Source organism: Stenella coeruleoalba, assembly GCF_951394435.1.
Source record: "Stenella coeruleoalba genome assembly, chromosome: 14".
NCBI classification, from domain to species: domain Eukaryota; kingdom Metazoa; phylum Chordata; class Mammalia; order Artiodactyla; family Delphinidae; genus Stenella; species Stenella coeruleoalba.
Window position 1 is genome coordinate 70,027,803 of NC_137160.1, and position 25,665 is coordinate 70,053,467.

The 25,665-nt window shown below is 48.1% G+C and overlaps 1 protein-coding gene across 1 annotated transcript in view; it reads right to left on the bottom strand.

The window, feature by feature from the left end:
- The window catches only part of SEZ6L (seizure related 6 homolog like), a gene marked incomplete at its 5' end in the record, with an annotated part of 213,848 nt that overhangs the window by 41,866 nt on the left and 146,317 nt on the right, over positions 1–25,665 (bottom strand). The window contains 3 exons of the mRNA XM_079943052.1: positions 21,722–21,860; positions 23,667–23,861; positions 24,260–24,426. Coding sequence (XP_079799178.1) covers positions 21,722–21,860; positions 23,667–23,861; positions 24,260–24,426 — 501 coding nt within the window. The remainder of the gene's footprint in view (positions 1–21,721; positions 21,861–23,666; positions 23,862–24,259; positions 24,427–25,665) is intronic.

Genomic DNA, 25,665 nt, shown 5'->3' on the forward strand with positions numbered 1-25,665 from the left:
CATTCTTGGTTCGACACTTTCATGGAGGGCATGTGTTTTCTCTGAAGTTCCTTGTCTGCGAATAGGGCTTAATATTTCCAGTCTATGTCATGGGCTTTCAGAGTGAGGTAAGGCAGGCAGAAGATCTGGGATGAGACTCTAGGTTCACTGGTAGCACCTGAACAAGTCTGGTCAGGTCATTTGAATGTTATGTCATGTTGTAATGTTACTATGAGCATCATCACCACCACCACCATCATCATCACTATCACTGTCACCACCACCATCACCACCGCCATCACCATCATTCTCTTTTTGGATTGCCATTTACACCAAATGACATCAGACGGCTTATGTCTGTGATTCTCAGCTAGAGGTGGTTTTGCCCCTTGGAGACAGCTGGCAATGTCTAGAGACATGGTTGTCCCGGGGGGCCGGGGGAGGTATGCCACTGGTGAGTCCATGTCAGGGAGACTGTTAAAACATCCTACAATGCACAAGATAGCCTTCTCCCAAATAAAGAATTTGGACCACGATTATCTGGTCCAAAATGTCAACAGTGCTAAGGCTGAGAAACCCTTATTTATGGGAATGCATTTTGTAAACTGTGTGCAACAAACTATTAAATGCAACTTTTCCTGTCATCCTGGAATTTCAAAGTCCCCTAAGCTAAGAATAAGCCAACAGGGACTAAGCATTCCTACTTTCTAAAGGGATAGATGTGGCCGTTGTTTAAGGCTGGGTTCTCGGGACTTCCCTGGTGGCACAGTGGTTAAGAATCCACTTGCCAATGCAAGGGACACGGGTCTGAACCCTGGTCCGGGAAGATCCCACATGCCGCGGAGCAACTAAGCCCGTGCGCCACAACTACAGAGCCTGCGCTCTAGAGCCCACGTGCCACAACTACTGAAGCCCGTGCGCCTAAAGCCCATGCTCCACAACAAGAGAAGCCACTGCAATGAGAAGCCCGCGCACCGTAAGAAGAGTAGCCCCCGCTCGCCGCAACTAGAGAAAGCCCGTGCACAGGAACGAAGACCCAATGTAGCCAAAAATAAATAAATTTATTAAAAAAAAAAAAAAAGACTGGGTTCTCCAGAAGCTGAGCCTGAGCAAAGATGTGAGTGTCTCTTGGAGTCTGGCTTATCTGGGAGGCCACCCCAAGCAGCACTGGTGGGGAAGTGACACAGAAGGAAGGGAATGAGCCGGTGCATGGTGCGTAGATGGGCAAGTTCCACTGTGGGCAGTGGGCTCAGTCCTGCAGGAACTGTGAGAGATGGTGCAGAACACACCTTGTGGGAGAGGGAGCTGGGGTATTTATCTTCCAGCTCCCACCCCTCATTGGCTGAGGACTGCTACTAGGGGTACTAAATCTCCAGCACTTCTGACTTGCCCACGTGGTACCAGAGAAAGCCTTCAGGTGAAGAGGGCTGCAGTAGGAAGCCATCCTGAGTACACAGTGGCAAGGGCTACAGGGCTTGGATAAGGCACCAGTGGCATCTGCTACCACCATCTATGCAGCTCTTTCAATCTGAGCCCTTCACCCACTTCTAGCTTAATGAAGGCAAGGAATTCCCTGGGCGGTCAAAGAGGCTTGCAGGAAAGGCTGCCTTAAGGGGCAGGTCACTGTGGGAGGGAACCAAGGGGAGGGGAGAAGGTGTACACCCTCATCTGGTGAAGAGGGCTTCGAAGAAACTCTTGGTGGCTTGACAGTGACTGCATTTGATGTTCACCAAGAAAAGAGGAATGAGAAAAATTAGCCTGGAGCTGCCCGCCTACCTGGGGGCAGAGCAAAGGGAGAAAGGGGGGTGCTGGGAGTGAGCTACCCATCACTGATGAGAATGGGGATGTTTCCTAGGTCTAGATGTGAACCCTAATGAAGGCAGCCACTGTGCATCTCCTTAAAAATGGTCCCACTCTGAAAGGGCGATGGAATCCAGCAGAGGCGAAGGTCAAGTGCATCCAGGCTCTGCCCATATCAAGCATGCCCCGTAAGAGAGAGGAAAAAAAAAATCAGCATTCTACATCTTCCATAATATAACAGTGCAGTGACATTAGACTGTCCTGTGAGAAAGAAGCAGCGCACAAGGCCCTCTCTCATTGCAGGATTCCCAGCCCAAGAAGCCCTGCTGAGGGAGGGGCGAGCTTTTGAAAACGAATAATGTTTAGAGCTGTATGATTATCAGACTGAACTACACTTCTTAAAGACCCATGAAAACAAAACGTTCAGCCTGAGAAGCAAAAAAAAAAAAAAAAAAATGGAGAAGGTACAGGAAGGGCAGTGGGAGAAAGAATAAAGTTACTCTCTCCTGGATCCTTCTGGATCCATCTTTTTGAGAGGCTGGTTCCCATGATATATACAAATGCTGATACTTCATTTTCTGTCCTGATCCAAAGACGAGCCTGCGTTTTTGCTGGCCCATCCAGCTGTGTTTGATATACTGAGTACAACCAGGGTCCCTGCCGCTGGGCCATCCTCAGCAGCTGAGAGGAAAATGCAGAGACTTATTAAGGCAGAGAGACCGGCCAAAGGGCAGAGCAGGGTTTTTTGCCGAGGGCGGAAGAGAGATGTCAGCCAGATACAATCTGAGGAGGCGCCAAGAAATCAGGGTGTCAGTTTTACTCCAGAACTAACGGGAAATGGAGTGGTTCCGGCAGGCAGGTGGGTTTGATCTGACTGGCATTGGGTGGAGCAGGTCCCCCACGGGGAGAATTCCACGGGAAGACAGCTCCCCAAGGCCAGCCCCTGCATGTGCCAGCCCCTCTTAACTGCCAGAGGGAAAGGCTTTCCTTGGGCACAGGGTCTTGAGCTCCTGCCAGAAGACCTCAGCCTCCGTGTCTCCTCCTACACCACGAGCCACCCCTTTTCCCTTGGTCTCTGCCATAGGCTTTTCTCCATCTTTCAGCTGGATTGTGGGGCAGGACCTCACGGCTTACTACCTCCATCCTTCCCTGGTCCCAATGCCTCTCCCATCAGCACTCAGGGAAATCCTTCCGAAACACAAAGCTGGACCCTTCACTTGACAGTTCAACAGGTGAGCAAACAGGGTCTATTCATACCATGGAGTCTTATTCAGCCGTGAAAAGGAATGAAGTACTGACCCACGCTACGACGTGGACGAGCCTTACAAAAGAGAAAGTCTAAAGCAGGCTACATGTTGTGTGATTCCATTTATAAGAAATATCCAGAAGAGGTAAATCCACAGAAACGCAAAGCAACTTGGTGATCGCCAAGGGCTAGGGAGACAGGCGAGGAGGATGGAGTGGGACTGCTTAATAGATACGGGTTTGTTTCGGGGATGATGAACATGTGGTAGTTACACAGCATTGTGAATGCACTAAATACCGCTGCATTGTATATGATAAAACGGTTCACAACGTGTTATGTGAATTTCATCTCAATGAAAAAAAAAAGCTACCTTACCTTAGGTAAAGTACACGTTTTTGATCCCAGTGTCAAGGCTGTATCTATGTTTTCATCCCCTCCCCTCCTCACAGCCTCATCTCTCCAACCCAATATTCCAACCCAAATATTTTACCCCCCAGCCAGACTGAATTACTTGTCAATCTCGCCAAAGAATGTGGCCCTTGCCCACCTCTGGGGCTTTCGACATGCTGTTCCCTGGACCCTGTATCCTTCCTTAGCCTTCCCTCTCTAAACCTGGGTAACCCCTCCCATCTTTTACTCTCAGTCTTTCAAGATTCGCTCACGCATAGAGCTCCCCCCTTCCCCCTTGAGTCTGGACTGGGAGCCCCTCCGTGCTCACCCCTCATACAGAGCTCAGCACTCGTGCCCCAGTGGCCTGGCATGTCCGCACGAGACCAGAGGCTCCCTGAGGCTGGGGAGCACGTGTGCCTGCTTACAGCTGTGTCCCCAGCTCTTGGCACAGCACTGAGTGTGTGCTGGGTGAATCGGCAGCAGCCCAGAGCGGTTGTCCGGGTCTCAGCCTCAGCTCCCACACAAGGCGGACTGCGGCTCTGATCCCGTCTCTGCCTGGGACCCTGACCCCAAATGGATTCTGACCTGAGCCAGCCTTGGGAGTGGGGCTTCTCTGGCCCTGGCTGCTTCTAGGACTTGCTCCCAGAGGTTAATTTGAAAGCCCTAAGTGATGGGAGCTGCCCCCGATGATTTCTGCCCCACCTGCCTCCTGGACCCCTGTTGCCCACACCCTCCATTCTTCTTAGATATGCAGGTCACCAGAATCAAGCCTGATACCACGATGCCCCTACATGCCTGATAAGCCACTTCAATGTCAACCCATGACCTTGACCAGCTGGGTTCTAGTTTCCTCCCCTCCCCCACCTTGACCCTGCTCCAGGCACATCCCGAGACCTGTCCAGTGCCTGAGCGAGCATTTGTGGGCACGCCATCCACCGCTTCCACTTCTGAATTCTTCTTTCAACTCTGCCCTGTATCAGAGCTGTAAAAACACCGGTCCCATGGGTGTTTGGGGACAAAAGGTCTACCAAGACCTCACGTAGCTTTTGAACAACAACACTGCCTACTGAGTATTAAGCACTCAAACAACAATAACGCCGCAAGCTAAGACTTACAACCATCCCCATGTTACAGATAAGGAAACTGAGGCTCAGCCAGGAGAAGCCACCTGTCCAAGGTCACGTAGGAATCAGATTCAGGACTCAGACCTAAGCCTGCCAAGCCAAAGCCTGAGATAGGAACCACTACTTCATATGATGTCCCATGAAAGCCACATATACGTGTGTCCTGAGATAGGAACCACTATTTCATACGATGTCCCATGAAAGCCACATACACATGTGTCCTGAGATAGGAACCACTATTTCATACGATGTCCCATGAAAGCCACATATACGTGTGTCCTGAGATAGGAACCACTATTTCATACGATGTCCCATGAAAGCCACATACACGTGTGTCCTGAGATAGGAACCACTATTTCATACGATGTCCCATGAAAGCCACATACACGTGTCCTGAGATAGGAACCACTATTTCATACGATGCCCCATGAAAGCCACATACACATGTGTCCGAAAATTGTACCCAGACAAGGACCTACTTGTATAGCACAGGGAACTATACTCAGTATTTTGTAATAACCTAAAAGGGAAAAGAATCTGAAAAAAAAATACAACTGAATCAATCGCTGTTCACCTGAAACACATACAACATTGTAAATCAACTATACTTCAATAAAAAAAAAGTGTGCCCAGGTTCAGTCTTACCTCAGAAAATGCAAATTTAAAATTACAAATAAAGCCTGCAGGATGAGGAAGCCCTGTTTCACTGCCACCCTGTATCCTTTTGTTCTCATAATGTCATACATAAAGTTCATTTGAATAACGAAAATAAAAACAAAAATAAACAAATGGAACCTAATTAAACTTAAAAGCTTTTGCACAGCAAAGGAAACCATAAATAAGACGAAAAGACAACCCTCAGAATGGGAGAAAGTATTTGCAAATGAAGCAATGGAAAAAAGGATTAATCTCCAAAATATACAGGCAGCTCATGGAGCTCCACATCAAAACAACAAACAACCCAATTAAAAAATGGGTGGAAGATCTAAATAGACATTTCACCAAAGAAGACATACAGATGGCCAAGAGGCACATGAAAAGATGCTCAACATCACTAATTATTAGACAAATGCAAATCAAAACTACAATGAGGTATCACCTCACACCAGTCGGAATGGCCATCATCAAAAAATCTAGAAACAATAATGCTGGAGAGGGTGTGCAGAAAAGGGAACCCTCTTGCACTGTTGGTGGGAATGTAAATTGGTACAGCCACTATGGAGAACAGTATGGAGGTTCCTTAAAAAACTAAAAATGGAACTACCATATCACCCAATAATCCCACTTCTGGGCATATACCCTGAGAAAACCATAATTCAAAAGGACACATGTACCCCACTGTTCAGTGCAGCACTATTTACAATAGCCAGGACACAGAAACAACCTAAATGTCCAACGATAGATGAATGAATAAAGAAGATGTGGTACATATATACAGTGGAATATTACTCAGCCATAAAAAGGAATGAAACTGGGTCATCTGCAGAGATGTAGACAGACCTAGAGTCTGTCATACAGAGTGAAGTAAGCCAGAAAGAGAAAAACAAATACTGTATATTAACACATATATGTGGAATCTAGAAAAATGGTACAGGTGAACCTATTTGTACGTCAGGAATAGAGACGTAGACACAGAGAAAGACATGTGGATACAGGGGGGAAGGGGAGGGTGGGACGAACTGGGAGATTAGGTTTGACATAAATACACTACCATGTGTAAAATAGCTAGCTAGTGGGAACCTGCTGTATAGCACAGGGAGCTCAGTTCAGTGCTCTGTGATGACCTGGATGGGTGGGATGGGGGCTGGTGTGGGAGGGAGGTCCAAGAGGGAGGGGATATAGGTATTTTACATATATATATATATATATATATATATATATATATATATATATATATATATATATAGTTGATTCGCTTCACTGTACAGCAGAAAATAACACAATATTGTAAAGCAATTTTACTCCAATAAAAATTTTTTTTGGTCTCCTAAACATTTTACATTTCTCGGTAACAATTTATTTCATTTTGTTGCCAATCACACACGACAGAGAATGTGATAAAATCAGCATTAAACTGGTTGCTTAGTCTGGGTGGCTTTATTTTAGTGGAATGAGATTTCTGTTATGGTTTTGGAAATTATTTTAAAAGAGTCTGGGAAGGATGCTTAAGAAACTGGTATAGCGCTTGCCTTGAGGGAGGGGGCTGTTTGCTGGGGAAGGGTGGGGAACGACTTTCATCGTAGACCCTCTTGTACCTTTGGGTTTTGAATCACGTGAATGTTTTACCTTTTCCAAAGGGATAAAAACAGCCCGAGGGACGCTCATTATGGCTTTCACTAGGGTCTAGAGAGCCAAAGAGGTGACGATGGAAGGCAAATTCGAATCTGACACATCAGCAAGTGTATCTTCTCTCGGCCAGCAGAAGGCAGTGTGCGCCTAAGCAAGGCATATGCTGCCGCTGCTCTGCAGGGCGCCCCTGCCTTCCCATCCTTACCCCAGCCAACCAGGACCCTGGAAGCGGGGAGAAGGTGGTAGGTGAGCTGCAGTTAATATTCCACAGAAGGTGTCGAAAGAAATGATGAGCACCTTGCTTTTCTTTATTCCCCTCCCAACAAACATCTGACCCTTGCTTAGAAATCTTGCCTTTCAAAGTCTTTCCCGAGTAGCATTCATAAGACGATTGTAGGTAGACAAACAAATTTGGAAATGTCTAATGGTTATGCATTTATTTAAATGTGAATTAGAAAAATATATAAATATATGGTTTGCACATCCAACTTCTAATTTCACGGACATTATTTTGTTTAGAGGAAGCCAAGAGAAAAATGCAAGCCAATTTAAAGGGGAAAATAAAAAGCAGCTGGTAGTAGAATTGGACTGTGGAAATGGCAAAAATTAGCCCACAGAATACAGCTCAGTTTCTCAGCCTTCCAAGACTTCCACGAGCTCCACAGATGGGCCCCAGCCCACCTCCGCTGTCTCAAACATCTCTGGATACCAGATCCTTTGTAGCCCCTAGACCTGCCTTAGCCAGGCTGGTCCCCTGTATCTGAATGCCTCTCCTCTCCTCTCCTCTCTGCTTGACATCATTTTATAGGTCCTTCTGTGCTCCTTACACCCTCCTGTATTTATGGCCATATAATAACTAGCCAAGGCTTCCATAAGGCTTCCTTGGTGCCAGGAGCTGTTCCCAGCACTTCAGATGACCATTTCACTTTATCCTTAGACAAACACTCTAAGGACTACTGTTCTCACCTGTTTCACAGATGAGCAAACTGAGCTACCCAGAGGTAGAGAAACACACTGAAGCTCAAACAGCTGGTCATACAGGAGAGCCAGAGTCTAAACCCATGTAGCCGGAAGGCAAGACCCCAGCACTGAACCACAGGACTCTACCTGCCTATGTCAGTGCCCATGTCAGCGCCCATGTCAGCTCCCATGTCGGGCTGCAAGCTCCCTGCAGGCACATGCCCTGTATCCCTGGAGCCCAGCAGGGCTTGGCACAGGTGAAATAAATGTCATTTACACGGATGAATTATGGTGAATTTATCTGTTTTTTCCAGGTGAGCAAACGGAGGGATTCAATGACTTTCCCAAGAAAACACCATCTTGCAGTCAAGGCAGGACCTCCACGGGACGGCAGAGATGGGTGATTAAATACACCGGATTTAACTAAGGGACAGGAGAGAAGCAGAAGCCAGAAATGCAGCTGTAAGTGCAACAAAACTTTTATAAAACACTTATATTTTTTCTGAAGGCCTTAAAGAAAGACCTGTTTAGAATTCCTTTGTATTCATTTTCTCATCACATCCCCTCAGCCACATGGTGAGGTGGTCCAAGAAAATGTCCTAATCCCATTTCACAGATGAGTAAACTCACGCCAGGAAGGCCCATGTCCCAAGGCCTCTGCGCCTGCACGAAGCCGCACAGCCAGCACCAGGTGCTTCACCGCACTGTGGAGTTGCTGAGGGGCCCTTTGGCCCAGTGCTAATTTGGTTTCAATTTAATTTGATAAAATGGCAGGTGGGACAAGAAACCATGTCACCTCCAAGGAGCACAGAGAAAACCAATCTCTTTGGCTCCCCAAAAGGACCCATTAAAGCGTAAAAAATGAACAGTTCCTCTCTGTCCTTCCCTATGTCTTTTCCTTCCTTCCTCTCTTCTTTCTCCTCCAGATACTCCCCAAGCGCTTGTCTGTGCCGGGCTCAGACCCAGCCCTCGCCCAGTCCTGGCTGCACATAAGAATCTCTGGGGAGATTTAAAAACTCGCAGTGAGGTCCAGGCTGGACCCCAGGCCAACTGGACCCTCAGCATCTCTGGGGGTGGGTCCTGTGCATCAGTGTTGCTGAAATTCCCGAGGAGGTTGTGCCGGCTGCCAGGACTGAAAGCCACTGCCCTGGAAGCTTCAGTGTGGATGAGACCCCACCTCTGTTCTGCCTTTCTTTCCTCCTTTTCCTCCACCTTTTCCCCCCTCCTCGACCAACTCCCCCAAAGAGAAAGAGAAGAAAGAGATCCCCTCACCAGATGTGCCTTTCCTCTGGGACCACCTCACGGGCTGAGCTGCCACATCCCTGGACTGAGCCATCTAAGAATGCGGTGGGCAAAACTTCAGCAAGGTCAACAAGGCATTTCCCACCCAGCACTGCAGACCAGGGGCAAACCCAACAACACTTTTCAGTTGCTTTGCTGAGAAAGCAGAAAGAAATCAGTCCTCAATCACCCTGGTGTTTTTGCTCCATCTTGAGAGGCAGTGCTAAGAGAATGGACTCTGGGTTCAAATCCTAAGTGTGCTGGTTTCTAGCTGGGCGACCTTGAGAAAGTGACTTAACTTCTCTGATCCTCAATGTCCTCACCTGTAAAATGGGGATAATATTTTTGAAAGCTGCAACTAACATAATTAGTGCCAGGAATTCAATTAACATAGCATTGTTTGTCTTTGAAAAAATATATTTCCAATGAACTATACAGCCTGCTCAGGGCAGAGAAGGTGTGGTATCAGGAGATCTCACTGAGGGCTCCTCCTCCACCCCCCCAGTGCTTCTCTGCTCTGTGACTATGAACAAGTCGCTTGCCCAGCCTGGGCCCAGATGAAAATCTCAGAATCCATGAGTTGTAAAATATATATATATATATAAAAACAGTGGCTACAGTTTCCTTCTACTCAGAAGGTTGGACTCCCTACCCCCTCCTTCGATAGTAGTTAAGGGACGGATTTGGGAATTCAAGGATTCAGACACAGGCTGGTGAAGCTTGGGTTTCTCAGACCCAAGGGTGGCCCTTCCCTGACTTTCCTCTGTGGAGATGCCCACATCTCTCCCTCTTTTTGGATATGAGTTTCCCCAAATTTATAAAATTAGTGGGTGGGACCAGAGGCCTTCTTCATTTCAGAACCTCTAAGTCAGGGTGAAAGCGCTGAACTTGAGAGAGTATAATTAAAGCGTAAGTAAATTAGAGCTTAATTAAGGGTGGACTGGGATTTGTTATGTTTGTGTGTGTGTGTGTTGTGTGTGTTTGTGTGGTTTGTATGTGTTATGTATGGTGTGCATGTGCATGGTGTGTGTGTGGTCTGTTCGCAGTGTGTGATATCTGTGTTGTGTGTGGTGTGTATGATGTAAGTGGTGTGTGTGTGGTATGTGTGATGTGTGTGGCGTGTGTGATGTGTATGGTGTGTGTGTGATATGTGAGTACGCGCGCACACACACACACACACGTGTGCAGAGGGAGGTGGGCCCGGGACTCTGCATCACTGAAGGAAGATGTTCCATGCTGTCGCCAAGCAGGAGTGACAGCTGCTGGACATGCGTTTCCTGTCACTTCGAATCCCCATCATGACGCGTAGTCTTGAAGGCATCACCTCGTGCAGCCTGGTGTGGCTCGTCTGAGCTGCCAAAACACTCCCTGTTCGACAGAGGGCAGTCTCAGGGAGTGGTAGGAACTGTCCTCCAGGAAAAAAACGAACCGTTTGGAACCTCGAGGGCTCACCTGAGCTCACCCCGGAGGCACAAGATGGGCGTGCAGGGGTTCCCCAGGCCGGGCCACACATCATAGGACCACGCCCAGGGCCTCTGCCGCCACCCGGCTGCCTGATCCCTCCCTCCACCCTCCGCCTATTGCCAGCGTCTGCTGTCTAAACCACAGGTCTGACCGTGTCACTGGCCTGCTCAGAATCTCCAGGGAGGCTGGCTGCCATCAGGACAACGTGGTCCCACTACGTGAGGTGAGGCGAGGCTGGGAGGTGATGCAGGACGTGGGCTCAGTGTCAGACAGCCAGGTCCAAACCTGGCAGCCACTGAGCCCTCCGAGCATCTGTGTCCTCAGCTATGACATGGGGAACATCATCGTGTGAACTCATCAGTTGTTTACAGAATTAAGTAAGTTGATGGAGGTGATGCACTCAGAAGAGTTTGGCACGCAGTGAGTTACTGTTATCTCCAGGCCTCGGATAACCTAACGCAACACCAGGCGCGTGGTGGTGGATCCTCACTAAGCACTTGCTGGAGAGTAAGTGCTGGGGCCACTGTACGTCAGGTAGTTACCAGACAAGCAGCCGCAGCTCCCAGGATGTCGGATCTAATTGCATCCGAATGCCGTGGGCTCCTAGGTGTGCACCAGCAAAGCAGGGGCCTGGCTCGAGACAGGGGGTGGTCCCCTCCCAGAGCTGCAAACACCAAGGCTGGGAAGAGCCTGGCATGGCTGAGGAGCAGAGAATAGGCATGTGCTGCGGGAGGACCTGTCCTGGAGCTTGTGTTTCCAAGTTACCACTGACCACAACAATCCCTTGCAAATTGGGAAAGGGGAGTGTTCAATCAGGTGGGGTGCCTGGAGAGCGCCTTAGGATGAAGCCACTTCATCCCTCAGTGTCAAACCAAAACCCCATGGTCAGGGGCAACGTGTGTGTGTGTGTGTGTGTGTGTGTAGTTGTATAATGGAGCTCAATTTGTTCACACGTCATGGAAGGAATTAATCACCCTCATCATCAGAGCTGCCAATTAAAGTACTGAGTGTGTGCACGGTATCAGGCCCTTGCCAAGAGTTCTACCTTCTCAAGAACTCTAAGAGGTGGGTACCACAGTATTATTCTTTTTAAAGATAGGAAACTGAAGCTCAGAGAAGTAAAGTGACTTATCCAAGGTCATACAGCCAATAAGTAGAAGAGTTAGGACCTGAACTCCAGACTTCCTATCACTGGCAAAAAAAAGCCTTTTCCTCTTCCTGAAAAAAACTCAGGATCTTTCCAGAGTGCCTCCCACAAGTAGGAAGCATCAGGTAGAGAAAGAAACATTTTCTGAGCTTTCTTTATGCCAGGCACCAAGCTCTGGGTAGAAATCTTGTCTCCTTCACTTCCTAGCTGTGGGATTGCAGGCAAGTTACTTCACTTCTCTGAGCCTTGGTTTCCTCATCAGTAAAATGGGGATAATGATGGCCACCTCCTAGGGTCAGTTGTGCACAGGGATGTCATTTGGAGCTTTGGACTAGGACCAGGAGACCCGAGCTCTAACCCTTATTCCTCTTTGGCTGAGGTAGCTTGAGTGTGAAAATGATTTCAAAGCTCTGCCCCTCTGTCCATACCCTTTGCAGGGAGGCTTCCAAGCATCCGCCACCAAGAGGTGGAGCTTGTTTCTCCTCCCCTTGAATCTGGTCTGGCCCTTGCGTTGTGACTCGCCATAGGATACGGCAGATGATGCTGAGAAAATTCCTAGTCTAGGCTCACTCAAGAGGCCTTGAATGCTTCTGCTCATGGTTGTGGAACCCTGGCCAGTCGCCACAGGAAGGGAGCCCGAGCTAACTGTTGGAGAGTGAGAGACACGTGGAGCAGAGGTGAGCCATCCCAGGCTAGGGCTGCTTAGACTGTCTGACAGCCAGTAAGAAACATGTAAGAAAGGCCAGCCACGATTCACGGAGCCACCTACCTAACCCGCAGCTGCCCAAAGACACAGGAGTGAGCCACCTCAGACCAGAATAACCACCTTGCTGATCTGTAGACTCATGAGAAATAATACAACTGAGCTTGGGGTAGTTTGTTACACGGCCATAGCTGACTGATAGAATGGTCTTGGGACAGTCTTTTCCCATCTCTGGGTCACAGTTTCCTCATCTGCAATAGGATGGAATTTGGGCCCTATGAACTGTGCTGTTCCTTCTCAGATTCCCTAGAATGACTCTCAGATTCCCTAGAATGTGTGGCTCTGGGGAAATCCCTTCTCCCTCCACTAATGGATTGGAAAGCTTTCATTTCTATTGTGGCCATTTCTCCCATGTTTTCTGTTGGTGTCTGGATATCTGTGCTGCTGGGGGGCTGCCCTCAAGTCTTGACTCTCCCTTCTTGTCTGGCTCTTGAGCTGAGTTCTTTCCACCCAAAGCAGCTATATCTCTGTTTGATGGACGGAAGTGCCTCCGGACAGGCACTTAATTTTTAGGGCTTGGAATTAACTTAGCACAGAACAGGCTGGCAGCAGCTGAAGAGAAATATTCCACAGCTATCAATCATATGGTTACTGGGGTTTGTCATTAGGTTCTTTTATTTCCTGGTTGGAGGACTGTGCTGGGGCCCATAAACAGGGAGATATTTGGGGCTGTGCCCCACAGTGGAGCTAAGAAAGGCAAGCTGGAGCTTGGCTGAAATTCTGTTCTTCCAGAAACATATGTAGGTGTCCAGGAAATGGGAGAAAGGCACCTCTCTGAGCCTCAATTTCTTTTTCTGTAAGATGGGGCAAGGGATTTCTCCCTTGTGGAGCACCTCATTACCATTTATTGGGTGGTTATAACACCGGCTTTGGCCTCAGAGACCTGTGTTCAAATCCTGACTTGGCCTCTTTCTAGCTGTGTGACCTTGAGCAAGTGACTTCACCTCTCTGAGCCTCAGTTTTCCCATCTGTGAAATGGGATAATGTTATCACATAGGTTTCTTGGTGAAGAGAAACATCTGATAATGTTATCACATAGGTTTCTTGGTGAAGAGTTAAATGACTTTACATGGGGAAAGCACTTAGTGACTGGCAAACAGTAAGCGCTCAATGAATTTAGACAATGATTTTGATGCTGATGATAACTGCCGTTATCATTCATGTAATAATTCCTGCCAAATGTTTAACCAAAAATCTGGCATATAGTAGGGATGGTTATTTGCCTATTTTATGCCAGAAACCTTACTAAGAACTTTACGTATTGTTTAACTAACATACAGACTCACCATCTCTCTCTCTCTTTCATTCAACAAATATTTATTGAGCACTTACTGTATGCCAGGCCCTGGGGATAAAGTAAATAAAACATCCCATTGTGAGGCAGGGATCACCACCTTCAGTCATCTGCCTGAGGCCGCAGAGCCAGTAAGAACTACAGTCAGGCTTTAAAGGCAATTCTTTTTTTGACTCTAGAACCTTCGTGTCTCCTCTGGCATGTGGCATCTTCAAGGCTGGCCCCTGGGCTCGGCTCTTGTGGCCACACTCAGGCTATCTTTCAGGTCCTAACTCTGACTTGCTGTGCGATGCTGGGCAAGTTACCTCCCCTCTCTGGGCACCTCCCAGCTCTTCCATTCTAGAATGTCTTCTCCAACCATTCGTTAGTTCTTTTATTCTCCTTTCTATGTTTTACACTTTGAGAGAGCAAGAGCAAGAGAGAAGAGAGATTTAAGAAATGCTTAAGGATGTAAAAGATTCATGCTCGGTTGCATTTTAGGGTAAGCAGCAGACTCCTGATGGAGCTGGGAGGTACATGGTGGGTTAGGGACTAGGCATTTGGGGTGGGAAGAAGGTTTAGCCTGGGGGCTCCTGACTCACCTTATGCACCCACCCCTTCTTATCTGTAATACTGACAATACAAGGCAGAGGGTTCTAATTAATGCTGCAATTCAGGGCATCCACTGGGTGCTTATTGGTCACTATAACACTGCTTGGGTCCTTTGATCACAAGGGCCTCTCGGGGAATGCCATTCCCCCACTACAGTTTGACCAACTGACACTCTTCAGAATCCTGCTTGGATGTCACCCGCTCTGTGACATTTCCACAATGCGCAGAGGTAAATCCAGTGCCCCATACTGCCCCCCCCCCCCGCCCCATTCCTCCAGCCACAGCACTTTGCCTGCATCTTGTTCATGGCCCTACTTCCCTTCCTGACCTTTGAGTTGCTGGAGGCCTGGGAGCCTTCCTGCTTCATCACTGAGACATATAGCTGGTGCCCCCAAAGGCTGTTCAAGTCAATGAAAGTAGACGCTACAGTGTGTGCACAAGCCCTGGCTCTGTCCTTCATTAGCTGTGTGACCTGAGGAAGCCGATTCACCTTTCTGTGCTGTCATTTCCAAAACCATAAAGCGGTGATGAGAACAGCTGTCTCATGAGGCTTCCTGGCAATTGCAGTCTTCATTTACGAAGTGCCAACTAGGTGCCAGACCCCACGTGATGTGCGTTGCATACATTATCTCTAAATTTGGGTAATTACCCCTCTGTAATTATCTCTACTCACATTAGCGCTAATTTATGTAATTATTATCTCTGTGTAATAATGTTCACGTTCATTATTGCTCATGGGTATAAACGATGCAGCTCAGGGCCTAGGACACAGTAGGTCTTTCATAAATGATGGCTAATTAGAACCGTTATCCTAACACCCACAGCACCACAGACCTGCCCAGTGGATGAGGGGAAGAAAAGTCCCCTCTCATGTGGCACACTCAGCTGATATCCTCATGACTCAGCAAACATTCCAGCACCTACTATGGGCGACCTACCCAGCTCGGTCAGCAGTGCAAACTCCTTCCCCTTCGCCAACGTGATAAATAACAACTGCAAACACTTAGGCCACGTGAGGGGCCCCGAGGATGGAATTATTTTTACTATCAAACCCAAATTGGTTTACTAAAACTGTCAGCGGAAACCGAGCAAGATAATTTAAACCCAGCAGCTCCTGGGCCTCGTGCATTCTTCGCTGGCGAGACGCTATTTTCACTCCCTCAGTGGGAGGAAGGGGGTGCCGGGCCCAGATGCCGCTCTGCCGAGCGTGAGCCAGGGTTTGCCGGGGAGCCTCGGGCTGGGACCCACGCGTTCAGCTCCCTTCTGCAAAGGCTCAACCCTGCGAGCTCCTAAACCCCTTCCCCTGCTGCCGAGTTTGGGCAAGGCCAGACTTCCTCATGTGGCTTTCAAGGCCCTGCCTGATCCTACTGCTTCCTTGTTGATGCCACGCCTCCTATATCTCTGAGCTCCAGACACACAGGGCTTCCTCTAGCTCCTCTCATGAGCTGGTGAAGAACACAGACCCTGGAGACAGGGCAAGCAGAGCTGGAATCCCAGCCATGTGATCGTAGTCACTGTTCTACTCTATAAGCGTCAGTTTACTCCTCTGTAAAATGGAGATAATACGAGGACCCACTGCATGTGCTTGTTGTGAAGGTGCCTGGGATGTGAATGCCTGGGATGCATTAAACGCTCAGCATATATTCCATATTACAGACAAATAACAAGAGAGTCACGCTTTCCTGCTTCTGGACCTTAGCACATGCTGTTCCTTTTGGCTGGAACACTGTTCCCTCCAACTTTGCTCATCTTCTATCTGTCCTTTGGTCTCGGTTCAGCACAGATCAGGGTTTTTCTGCTTTAGCACTATTGACATTTGGGGTCCGCTAATTCCTCGGTGGGGGCAGCTCTGTGCATTGCAGGATGTTTAGCAGCATCCCTGGACTCTCCCCACTAGAAGCCAGTAGCATCTCCCCCCTCCCAACACATACCAATTATGACAACCAGAAATGCCTCCAGACATTGCTAAGTGTCCCGGGGCAGGGGGTGGTGCAAAATCATCCCTGGTTGAGAACCGCCCACTTAGAAAAGTTGCTTTCTCAGGAAAGCTTTTTCTCCAGGTCCTGCTAATTTATTTATTTGGCTGCATTGGGTCTTCGTTGCTACTTGCCAGCTTGTGGGGGCTACTCTTCGTTGCAGTGCGCAGGCTTCTCATTGCAGTGGCTTCTCTTGTCACAGAGCATGGGCTCTGGGTGTGCGGGCTTCAGTAGTTGTGGCTCACGGGCTCTAGAGCGCAGGCTCAGTAATTGTGGCACATGGGCTTAGTTGCGCCGCGGCATATGGGATCTTCCCGGCCCAGGGCTCGAACCTGTGTCCCCTGCATTGGCAGGCGGATTCTTAACCACTGCGCCACCAGGGAAGCCCCTGCTAATTTAGATAAGGGTGTTGAGGGACATCTCAGAGGAGGCAATATGGGAGCAGAGACCTGCAGGAAGCTAGGGAGTGAGCTATATGGATATTCAGGGCAGAGCATTCCAGGGCGGGGTGGCGGTGGGGTGGTAGGAGACAGCCAGTGCAAAGGCCCTGAGGTATGTTTACAGAACAGCAAGGAGGCCAGTGCGGCCAAAAGGAGAGACCAAGGAGGAGAGTGGAAAGAAGTGAAGCAGGAGCCGTAACCAGGGTCAGATCACATAGGGCTTTTGTAAGAACTTCAGCTTTTACTCTGAATAGAATGAGGAGCTATTGCAGGGTTTGAGGCAGAGCATGATGTGATCACCCAGGGAGGGTGCTGGGTTAAAAACAGCCCCCAAAGGGACAAAAGCAGGAGCAGGGAGAAAACTGAGGACGAGACAGCGGGGGCTTAGACCACAGTGGTGGTGGCAGTGGGGGTGTCAGAGATGCTTCAACTCCAGGCAGATTGAAGTCTTGAGTAGAATCAACGGGATGTACTGAGGCCCTGGGTACAGGTGTAGGAGAACGGGAGGAATCCTGTTCACAGGGAGTGTGCTGGAGCCGGTGGCTCCTACTGGGCCATGTGCGCTGACTGTTAACTGTCCAGGCATTTGGTGACCCTGTTGGCTTTGTGTTGGTTGCTTAATATTGGCCACAGTGGGAGTATTTACACCATGGAAATTGGCAAATGTTGCAAATCAGGAAGTTGCTCCCCACCCCACTTGTCAAGAAAAGCCGTTGTGGAATGCTGACCAGTGTCCTCCTGCTCTAGAATAACTCCGCATCTTTTGGGTCTGAGCAGCAGGCAGGATGGGTGACTCCTTTCTGAGATGGGAAGATGAGGCGAAATAGGTTTGGAGAAAGAGAATCAAGGGTTTAAGTTTGGGGACACGTCGTTGGAGATGCCTCTTAGACATCCAAGTAAGAGGTTAGAAGGCAGGTGGAATAAGTTGAATATAATAGTTGCATCTTCCTTCTAGGAGAACTTTGAGGAGTAAATTAATTAACATTTGGAAAGAACCTTGCAAACATTGAGTGCTCAATGATGAAAATGGCTTTCTTCATCACCTCCATGAGAAAGGATCTAGACTTGTGGTCCCTCAAGTCTGAATCTGACCAGCAGATACTTTTTGGAGGGGAGGGGGCATTATTTTAACAAATTGAATTTATGTTAGAGAAACGCAAATCAAAACTACAATGAGGGACTTCCCTGATGGCACAGTGGTTAACAATCTGTCTTCCAATGCAGGGGACATGGGTTCAAGCCCTGGTCGGGGAAGATCCCACATGCCGTGGAGCAACTAAGCCTGTGTGCCACAACTACTGAGCCTGCGCTCTAGAGCCCATGAGCACAGCTACGGAGCCCACATGCCATGACTACTGAAGCCCGCGCACCTAGAGCCCGTGCTCCACAGCAAGAGAAGCCACCACAACAAGAAGCCCGCACGCAGCAACGAAGAGTAGCCCCCGCTCACCGCAACTAGAGAAAGCCCTCGCGCAGCAACAAAGACCCAATGCAGCCAAAAAAGAAACTAAAAAAAAACTACAATGAGTTACCACCTCACACCGGTCAGAATCGCCATCATTAAAAAATCTACAAATAACAAACGCTGGAGAGGATGTGGAGAAAAGGGAACCCTCCTACACTATTGGTGGGAGTGTAAATTGGTGCAGCCACTATGGAGAACAGTATGGAGGTTCCTCAAAAAAAACTAAAAATAGAGTTGCCATATGATCCAGCAATCCTACTCCTGGGCATATATCCAGACAAAACTCTAATTCGAAAAGATATGTGCACCCCTATGTTCATAGCCGCACTATTCACAATAGCCAAGACATGGAAGCAACCTAAACGTCTATCAACAGATGAATGGATAAAGAAGATGTGGTGTGTGTGTGTGTGTGTGTGTGTGTGTGTGTGTGTGTGTATATATATATATATATACACACACACACACACACACACACGTACACACACACACACACACACACACACACAGAGTATACTACTCAGCCATAAAAAAGAATGAAATAATGCCATTTGCAGCAACATGGATGGACCTAGAGATTTTCATACTGAGTGAAGTAAGTCAGAAAGAGAATGACAAATACCATATATCACTTATATGTGGAATCTAAAATATGACACAAATGAACTTATCTATGAAACAAAACCAGACTCATAGACATAGAGAACAGACTTGTGGTTGCCAAGGGGGAGGGGGATAGAGGAAGGGAAGGATTGAGAGTTTGGGATTAACAGATGCAAACCATTATATAGAGAGAATGGATAAACAACAAGGTCCTACTGTATAGCACAGGAAACTATATTCAATATCCTGTGATAAACTGTAACGGAAAAGAATATGGAAAAGAATGTATATATGGTGGCATATACATATATATGTATTTATAACATATATGTGCATATATGGGTACATATGTGTATATATACACATATACATGTACACATATACATATGTATACATACATATACATGTATATGTGTATATATATATATGTATATATAACAATCACTTTGCTGTATGCCAGAAACTAACACAACATTGTAAATCAACTATACTTTAATAAAATAAACTTTTTAAAAATTTGAATTTACATGATGTTAGGTGGGGATGTAGTTCCCACTTCAACACAGTTCCCCCAGCTCTACATTATCTCACACAGCCCCACTTCCCATTTTATGATACTTGCCTGACCTTGCAGGAGTCAGCGTTTGCATCCTCTCTGTTCAAGGCAACCCGTCCCTTTGGAGAGAAGGAGTGTGAGGCCCAGAGAGGCTGGGTGACGGGTCCAGAGCTGCTCAGGGACCACTGTCAGGGCACAGAGGAGGGAGCCCAGGGGTCCTCCCTCCTAGCCAGCACTCACTTCTAGAGTTGCCAAGATGATCAGAAGAAAGCGCCCCCTGCAAGGCTTCCTTTTCTGACGCTAACGCTGCTGGTGGCCTGGCTTTGGGGAAGTATTTCTGCTTAAATGCTCCAGTTTCCTGGATGGGCTGCTGCATCGTGCGCTTTGTAGTGGAAATAAAACCCCATCCCATGTTGAGATGAAGGTTAATTGAATATTTGATGCCTGGAGGGGATGAAAGCAGGGTTCCCATTTTCCTGTTTCCTCTTTCAAGCCTCTGACACCAAGGGGAGATGTGGGTCAGTCTTGGTGAAGCAAAACCACCCGTAAGGGATGCATGCTGTGAGGAGAGGATGCTGAGCTGGGCAGAAGGGAGGGGACCACAGACCATGTCTTGGGGCATGGAGCTGGAGGACCTTCAGCAGAAGCCAGGATATCAGGAGTTGATTTCCTCTTCTCCTGGCTGAAGACTGAGGTGGTTTGCCCAGCAACTTCTGGTGGCGGGGTGCTCATCAACTGGGACCATAAATTTATATTTGTCATGAGGGCAGTGGGGAGCCATGGAAGGCTTCCTGGAGGAAGGAGCTTTAGAATGGGGTTTCCTATCACCAGAAAACTACTAGAGCTCATCAATGAATTCAGTAAAGTTGCAGGATATGAAATTAGTATGCAGAAATCTGTTGCATTTCTATACACTAACAACAGAATATCAGGAAGAGAAATTAAAGAAACAATCCCATTTACCATTGCATCAAAAAGAATAAAATACCTAGAAATCAACCTACCTAAGGAGGCAAAATATCTGTAGTCAGAAAACTATAAGCCATTGATGAAAGAAATTGAAGATGACACAAACAGATGGAAAGATATACTGTGTTCTTGGATTGGAAGAATCAATATTGTTAAAATGACTATACTACCCAAGGCAATTACATATTCAATGCAATCCCTATCAAATTACCAATGGCATTTTTCACAGAACTGGAACAAAAAATTTTTAAATTTGTGTGGAAACACAAAAAACCCCGAAGAGCCAAAACAATCTTAAGAAAGAAAAATGGAGCTAGAGGGATCACAATTCCTGACTTCAAACTATACTACAAAGCTACAGTAATCAAAACAGTAGGGTGCTGGCACAAAATCTTGCAAATAATTTCCCTCTCGCCAGGCTCCTCTGCAAAGCCAAGCAGCACCCAAGTCATGCTTCCCACACAAGTGGGTTTCTACTTCAGGCTTGAGGGGAGAGCTGACCCCTAGGCTGCATCCAGAGAGGCTCTTCCAAACTTGCCATCCCCTCACTGTCCCAGCCACGTGTCTGGATCTGCTGGACAGCCCTTTCTTCTGCTTTTCTAGCCACCACTGTGTGTCTCTGTCCCCTTCTCCTGATTCCTGGGGAGTTAGGGAAAGTTCTGGATGGAGCATCTAATAGGTACCCCCACTGAATATTGGAAACAGCCACATAGCCAGGTAAGTCCATTCATGACAGCATTTCTTCATTCAGCAATCATTTTCTGAGCATCTACTATGTGTCAGGCTCTGTGTTAGACCCTGAAACAGAGATAAATCAGACCAGGTCCTGACTGCAAGGACCTTCTGGTCTAGTTGAGAGAGATAGATAGGAAAATAAACTACTATGGTACAGAGTGTACATGTTATATTTCCCTCCTCCTCCTGACCATACTAGCCATTCGGTCCTCTGAAAATGCTGTGCCTGCTCTTGTCACAGGGCCTCTGCATACTCTGTTCCTTCTTGGATGAATTCACTCCAATTCATCCTTTAGTTCTGAGCTTTGTCAGATCCTCAGGGAAGGCTTTTCTGACCTTCCTCTTTATATCAAGTCCCCGTTATAGAATCTCATGGCATCAGGCACCTTTCCTTACAGTGCTTAACAAAGCTACATCGCTGCAATTCCTCACTTAGTGCCTGTTTCCTTAGACAACTGACTTTCCTGAGGACAGGAACTCCTTCTGGGTGTGTATGATGTTGTCACTTCCTCACCATAAGGACACCAGTTCTTTGCACAGTCCCTGACACGCAGTAGATGCTTAATTAATATTGGTTGAAATAATAAAGCAGGAGCAATTTCTTCCCCAACTGGCTGGCCTGGGGGGTCCACCCATCATAAACACTCACAATTGGATATCTAAGAAGATCCGTTTCTCCTCCCCTACGTGGATCTTCCAGACACAATCTTCACCTTCCACGTAGGGCTCTGGCCAGTTTGGGGACAGCACCACCCCGGCCACGGCAGAGAGCTCCCCGCCACACATGGCTGTAAAGACACAGACACACACACACACATTACTCATAAGGAAGCAGATCTGGTGTAACAGTTAAGAGTGAGGTCTATGAAGTCAGACAGTCCATACATGTGTGCGGAATGATTAAATTAGGACTGGCCACCTGCCTCCTTTAGCTGAAATTTGGCAAAGGTGGGGCAAGGACATCGTACTGTGGGTTCTGCATCCATGGATTCAACCGACAGGGGATCATAAATATTTGAAAAAAAAATTCCAGAAAGTTTCAAAAAGCAAAACTTGAATTTGCCACTCACCGGCAACTACTCACATAGCGTTAACATTGCATTTAGGACATTCCCATAGCATTTGCATTGCATTTACAACTATTTACACAGTACTTACACTGTATTAGGAATTATAAGTAATCTAGAGATGATTTAAAGTATATGAGAGGATGTGCCCTTTTATATAACGGGCTTGAACATCCACGGATTTTGGTATTGGGGGCGTGGGGGGGTGTGCCTTGGAACCCGTGCCCTGTGGATACTGAAGGATGACTGTAGTTCTTTCAGGACGAACGACAGAGTTCAAAGTTTCAAGTGCATCCTTAATAGCCCTCCCCTTGAGTAGGGTGAATAGTAACTAGAGATGGTACATTCTAGTCAGATGGACCTGGGTTCGAGTCTTGCCTCTGCCACCAAAGGCTCTGTGACAAGGCATGTAATAAGTTCCTGGAGCCTCAGATGCCTCCCTCTGTAGAGCAGGGAGAAACACCAGTGCTGACTTCACTGGGTTATTCTGAGGCTTAAGTGAGCTCATGGATGTCAAACACAGCACAACGCCTGGCACAAGGTAAGCGTTCAGTAATTCTTAACGTTACTGTGGAACGCCCTGGCTCTGAACTGGAAGCGGAGATGTGGCCGCACCTGGCACCTGGCCCTTGAAATTTCACTCTGTGTTTACTGCTTTGGAAAATTCTCAGTGTGGCAGAGGCCAAAGCACCAATAAATTCCACTCTGTTAAACCAGCACATTTAATACAGGGATCAACCCCTCGCCACGGCAAGGCTGTGATTTCACGCCAACCACCATCCAGGTGGCGGCTGCCGGGAGCCAGGGCTCTGTTCATTACTCCACATTCCCCACATGGGTCCAGGCTCGGGGTGGCTCAGTGGCCTTGAACATGGAGAAATAGGGGAGGGCAGGGCACTGGGAGTCCCCGTAGATGAGGATTCCACACAGCTGACATTGTCCAAAGGGGCTCAGGGCACAGGTCTCTGAGAACAGAGAGACTTGAGTTCCATTCCCACCTCTGCCAATTACCCTCAGTGTGTTCTGAAGCATGTCACGTCACAGCTTGTTTCCTCAGCTGTACACGGGATCAATAATAATATGCACCTCACAGGGTTGTAGCGAGGATTAAATCAGATAAGGCACAGAGTGCCTGCACAGTTTTTGTGCAGTGCCTGCACAAAAACACAGTTTTTTGCACTCCTATTAACGACTGTTATCATTATCATTAATTAGACTCAGGGCTGCCATGTGCTGTCGGGCAGGCTGTGCACTGCACATGTCTGCATAGCACAGGTAGGAGCTGAAATCCATGCAGCGATCTTCTCACCAAGCTGTGCATGATGGGGTCTTGTGCCTGGAGGAAGAGGCAACTTTTCAATTTTACCCATTTTGTGATTTTCTCAAGGACCAGCAGCAAACCTGACCCAAAGGAGGGTGAGCTCCAGAAAGGATTCTACTCCTAAAATCGGTATATAAGCTGGGCCTTTCATCTGAAGGGGTGGAGGGCTCTGGGGTGCCCTGGGAGGAGGGCTGTGACCCACTCACCTCTGCACAGGGGCTCCGTGTCGTTCCAGTATGGGTCCCGCACGTTGATACACTCAATGATGGCCGGGCCCTGCTCCAGGGAGTGGCCGGGGTCGCAGGTAAACTCCACTATGGTCCCGATGTTATAGGTCGGGTCAGACGTGGTGAAGTTCCCATTCTGAATGTAGGGCTCATAGCAGTGGCCTTTCTCAAAGGCTGGGGCCAGGACACAAAAGAGGGCAGCCGCTCAAATGAGTCAGGGGTGGCTCACAGGGCTGTGTCTCAGAAGCAGGGGCCCCTCCTGCTGTTCAGGGAAGCCCCAAGGGAAACGGGTACCAGACCCCACATTCCAGTTCCCACTGACCTGCTGAGGGCCCTTAGGCCATTCACTTGGCTTCTCGGGCCTCATTATTTCTTATCTAAAATGGGAACAAGAACCTCTGCTCTCCCAACCCTGCAGAGGCGGCCTTTGGAAGTCCAAGAGTCACTCTAGCTACGGCTTCTCCCCAATCCTTTGCAGGTCAGATTTCTACCTCCCATGACCCGGCCCCGCCATGCTTCCCCTGCTCCCACGCTGCCACCCTAGGAGACGGGGCAGCCTCCGGGACCCTCACCCTCGAACCGGATGTTGAAGGCTGAGGCCACCCGCCCCTGGTCAGACGTGAATTCGATGCAGATGGTGTGGCCATCACTCAGCAGGCCCTCAAAGGGGACATTCTCGGTTTGGAGGGAGTCGTAGAGAAGAGTGGATTTGTTGGTCAGCCCACTGTAGACCATCATCCTGGCAGTGGGGAAGGAGACAAGAGCCAATATGAGGTCTTCTCGGGCCGCTGATACACAGCAGTGGGAGGTGTGTGCTGTGACCACCCACTCCGCGGCCTCAATCCCAGACTCACATCCCGATTTCACCCCATACTCGCCCGCGCACTCTGCTTCATCTACTCGAATTTGTCTCCCTTTCTGTACAATGCTTGTCCCAGACTCATGGATAGACTCTGAGCTCTTAAGGAAAGTGCTGGGTGTGATGTAATGACCAGATGAATTAATAGATACTGATTATTATTACTAATTGAGAAGCTGGGATGATTGGGCTAATATCATTCCTGAAACACTGATATATATATAATCAGACAGAGTTCCGACTTTAACTTCTGAGCTGAGTGACTTTGGACAAAAACACTGCACCCCACTGAGCCTCTGTTTCATCTGTAAAATGGGTACAAGTGCACCTACACCAGAGTGTGGGGATTAGAGACCATGGATATAAAGTGTGCAGGACAGAGTCGGTATGCAAGTCAAATGACCAAGCGTTGGACCCCTACTACACTCTGTCACTGATTTTTATCTCCTAAGACCACCGTGCCTGCAGTCAGGAGTCCCAATTTTTAGTCCCCAGTTCCCTACCCACTGAGCTTTCTCTAGTTGTGGTGAGCAGGGGCTACTCTTCATTGTGGTGCGCAGGCTTCTCATTGCAGTGGCTTCTCTTGTTGCGGAGCACAGGCTCTAGGTGTGCGGGCTTCGGTAGTTGTGGCTCGTGGGTTCTAGAGCGCAGGCTCAGTAGTTGTGGCGCATGTGCTTAGTTGCTCCTCAAGGCTCTTACCATTTCTCTGCACTTGTGTTCCTTGTCCTGCAGGCTTTCTCTGGAGCGCCCCAGCTACTGGCACAGGTGACAGGCCAGTGTGTCAGGGAATTAACAAACTCTGAGAGCAGCCATCATCTAACTGATGGGAGATGAGGGACAATGATCTCTGCTCTCTCGCTGCTAGGAATGGGGAAGTTAGTGTGTGTGTCTACACTGGCTCCCAGAGTTCCCAGGTGGAAGAGAATTTCTTTTTTTTTTATAAATTTATTTATTTTTGGCTGCGTTGGGTCTTCATTGCTGCATGGGCTTTCTCTAGTTGTGGTGAGCGGGGCCTACTCTTTGTTGTGGTGAGTGGGCTTCTCATTATGGCGGCTTCTCTTGTTGCAGAGCACAGTCTCTAGGTGTGCGGCCTTCAGTAGTTGCAGCGCGTGGGCTCAG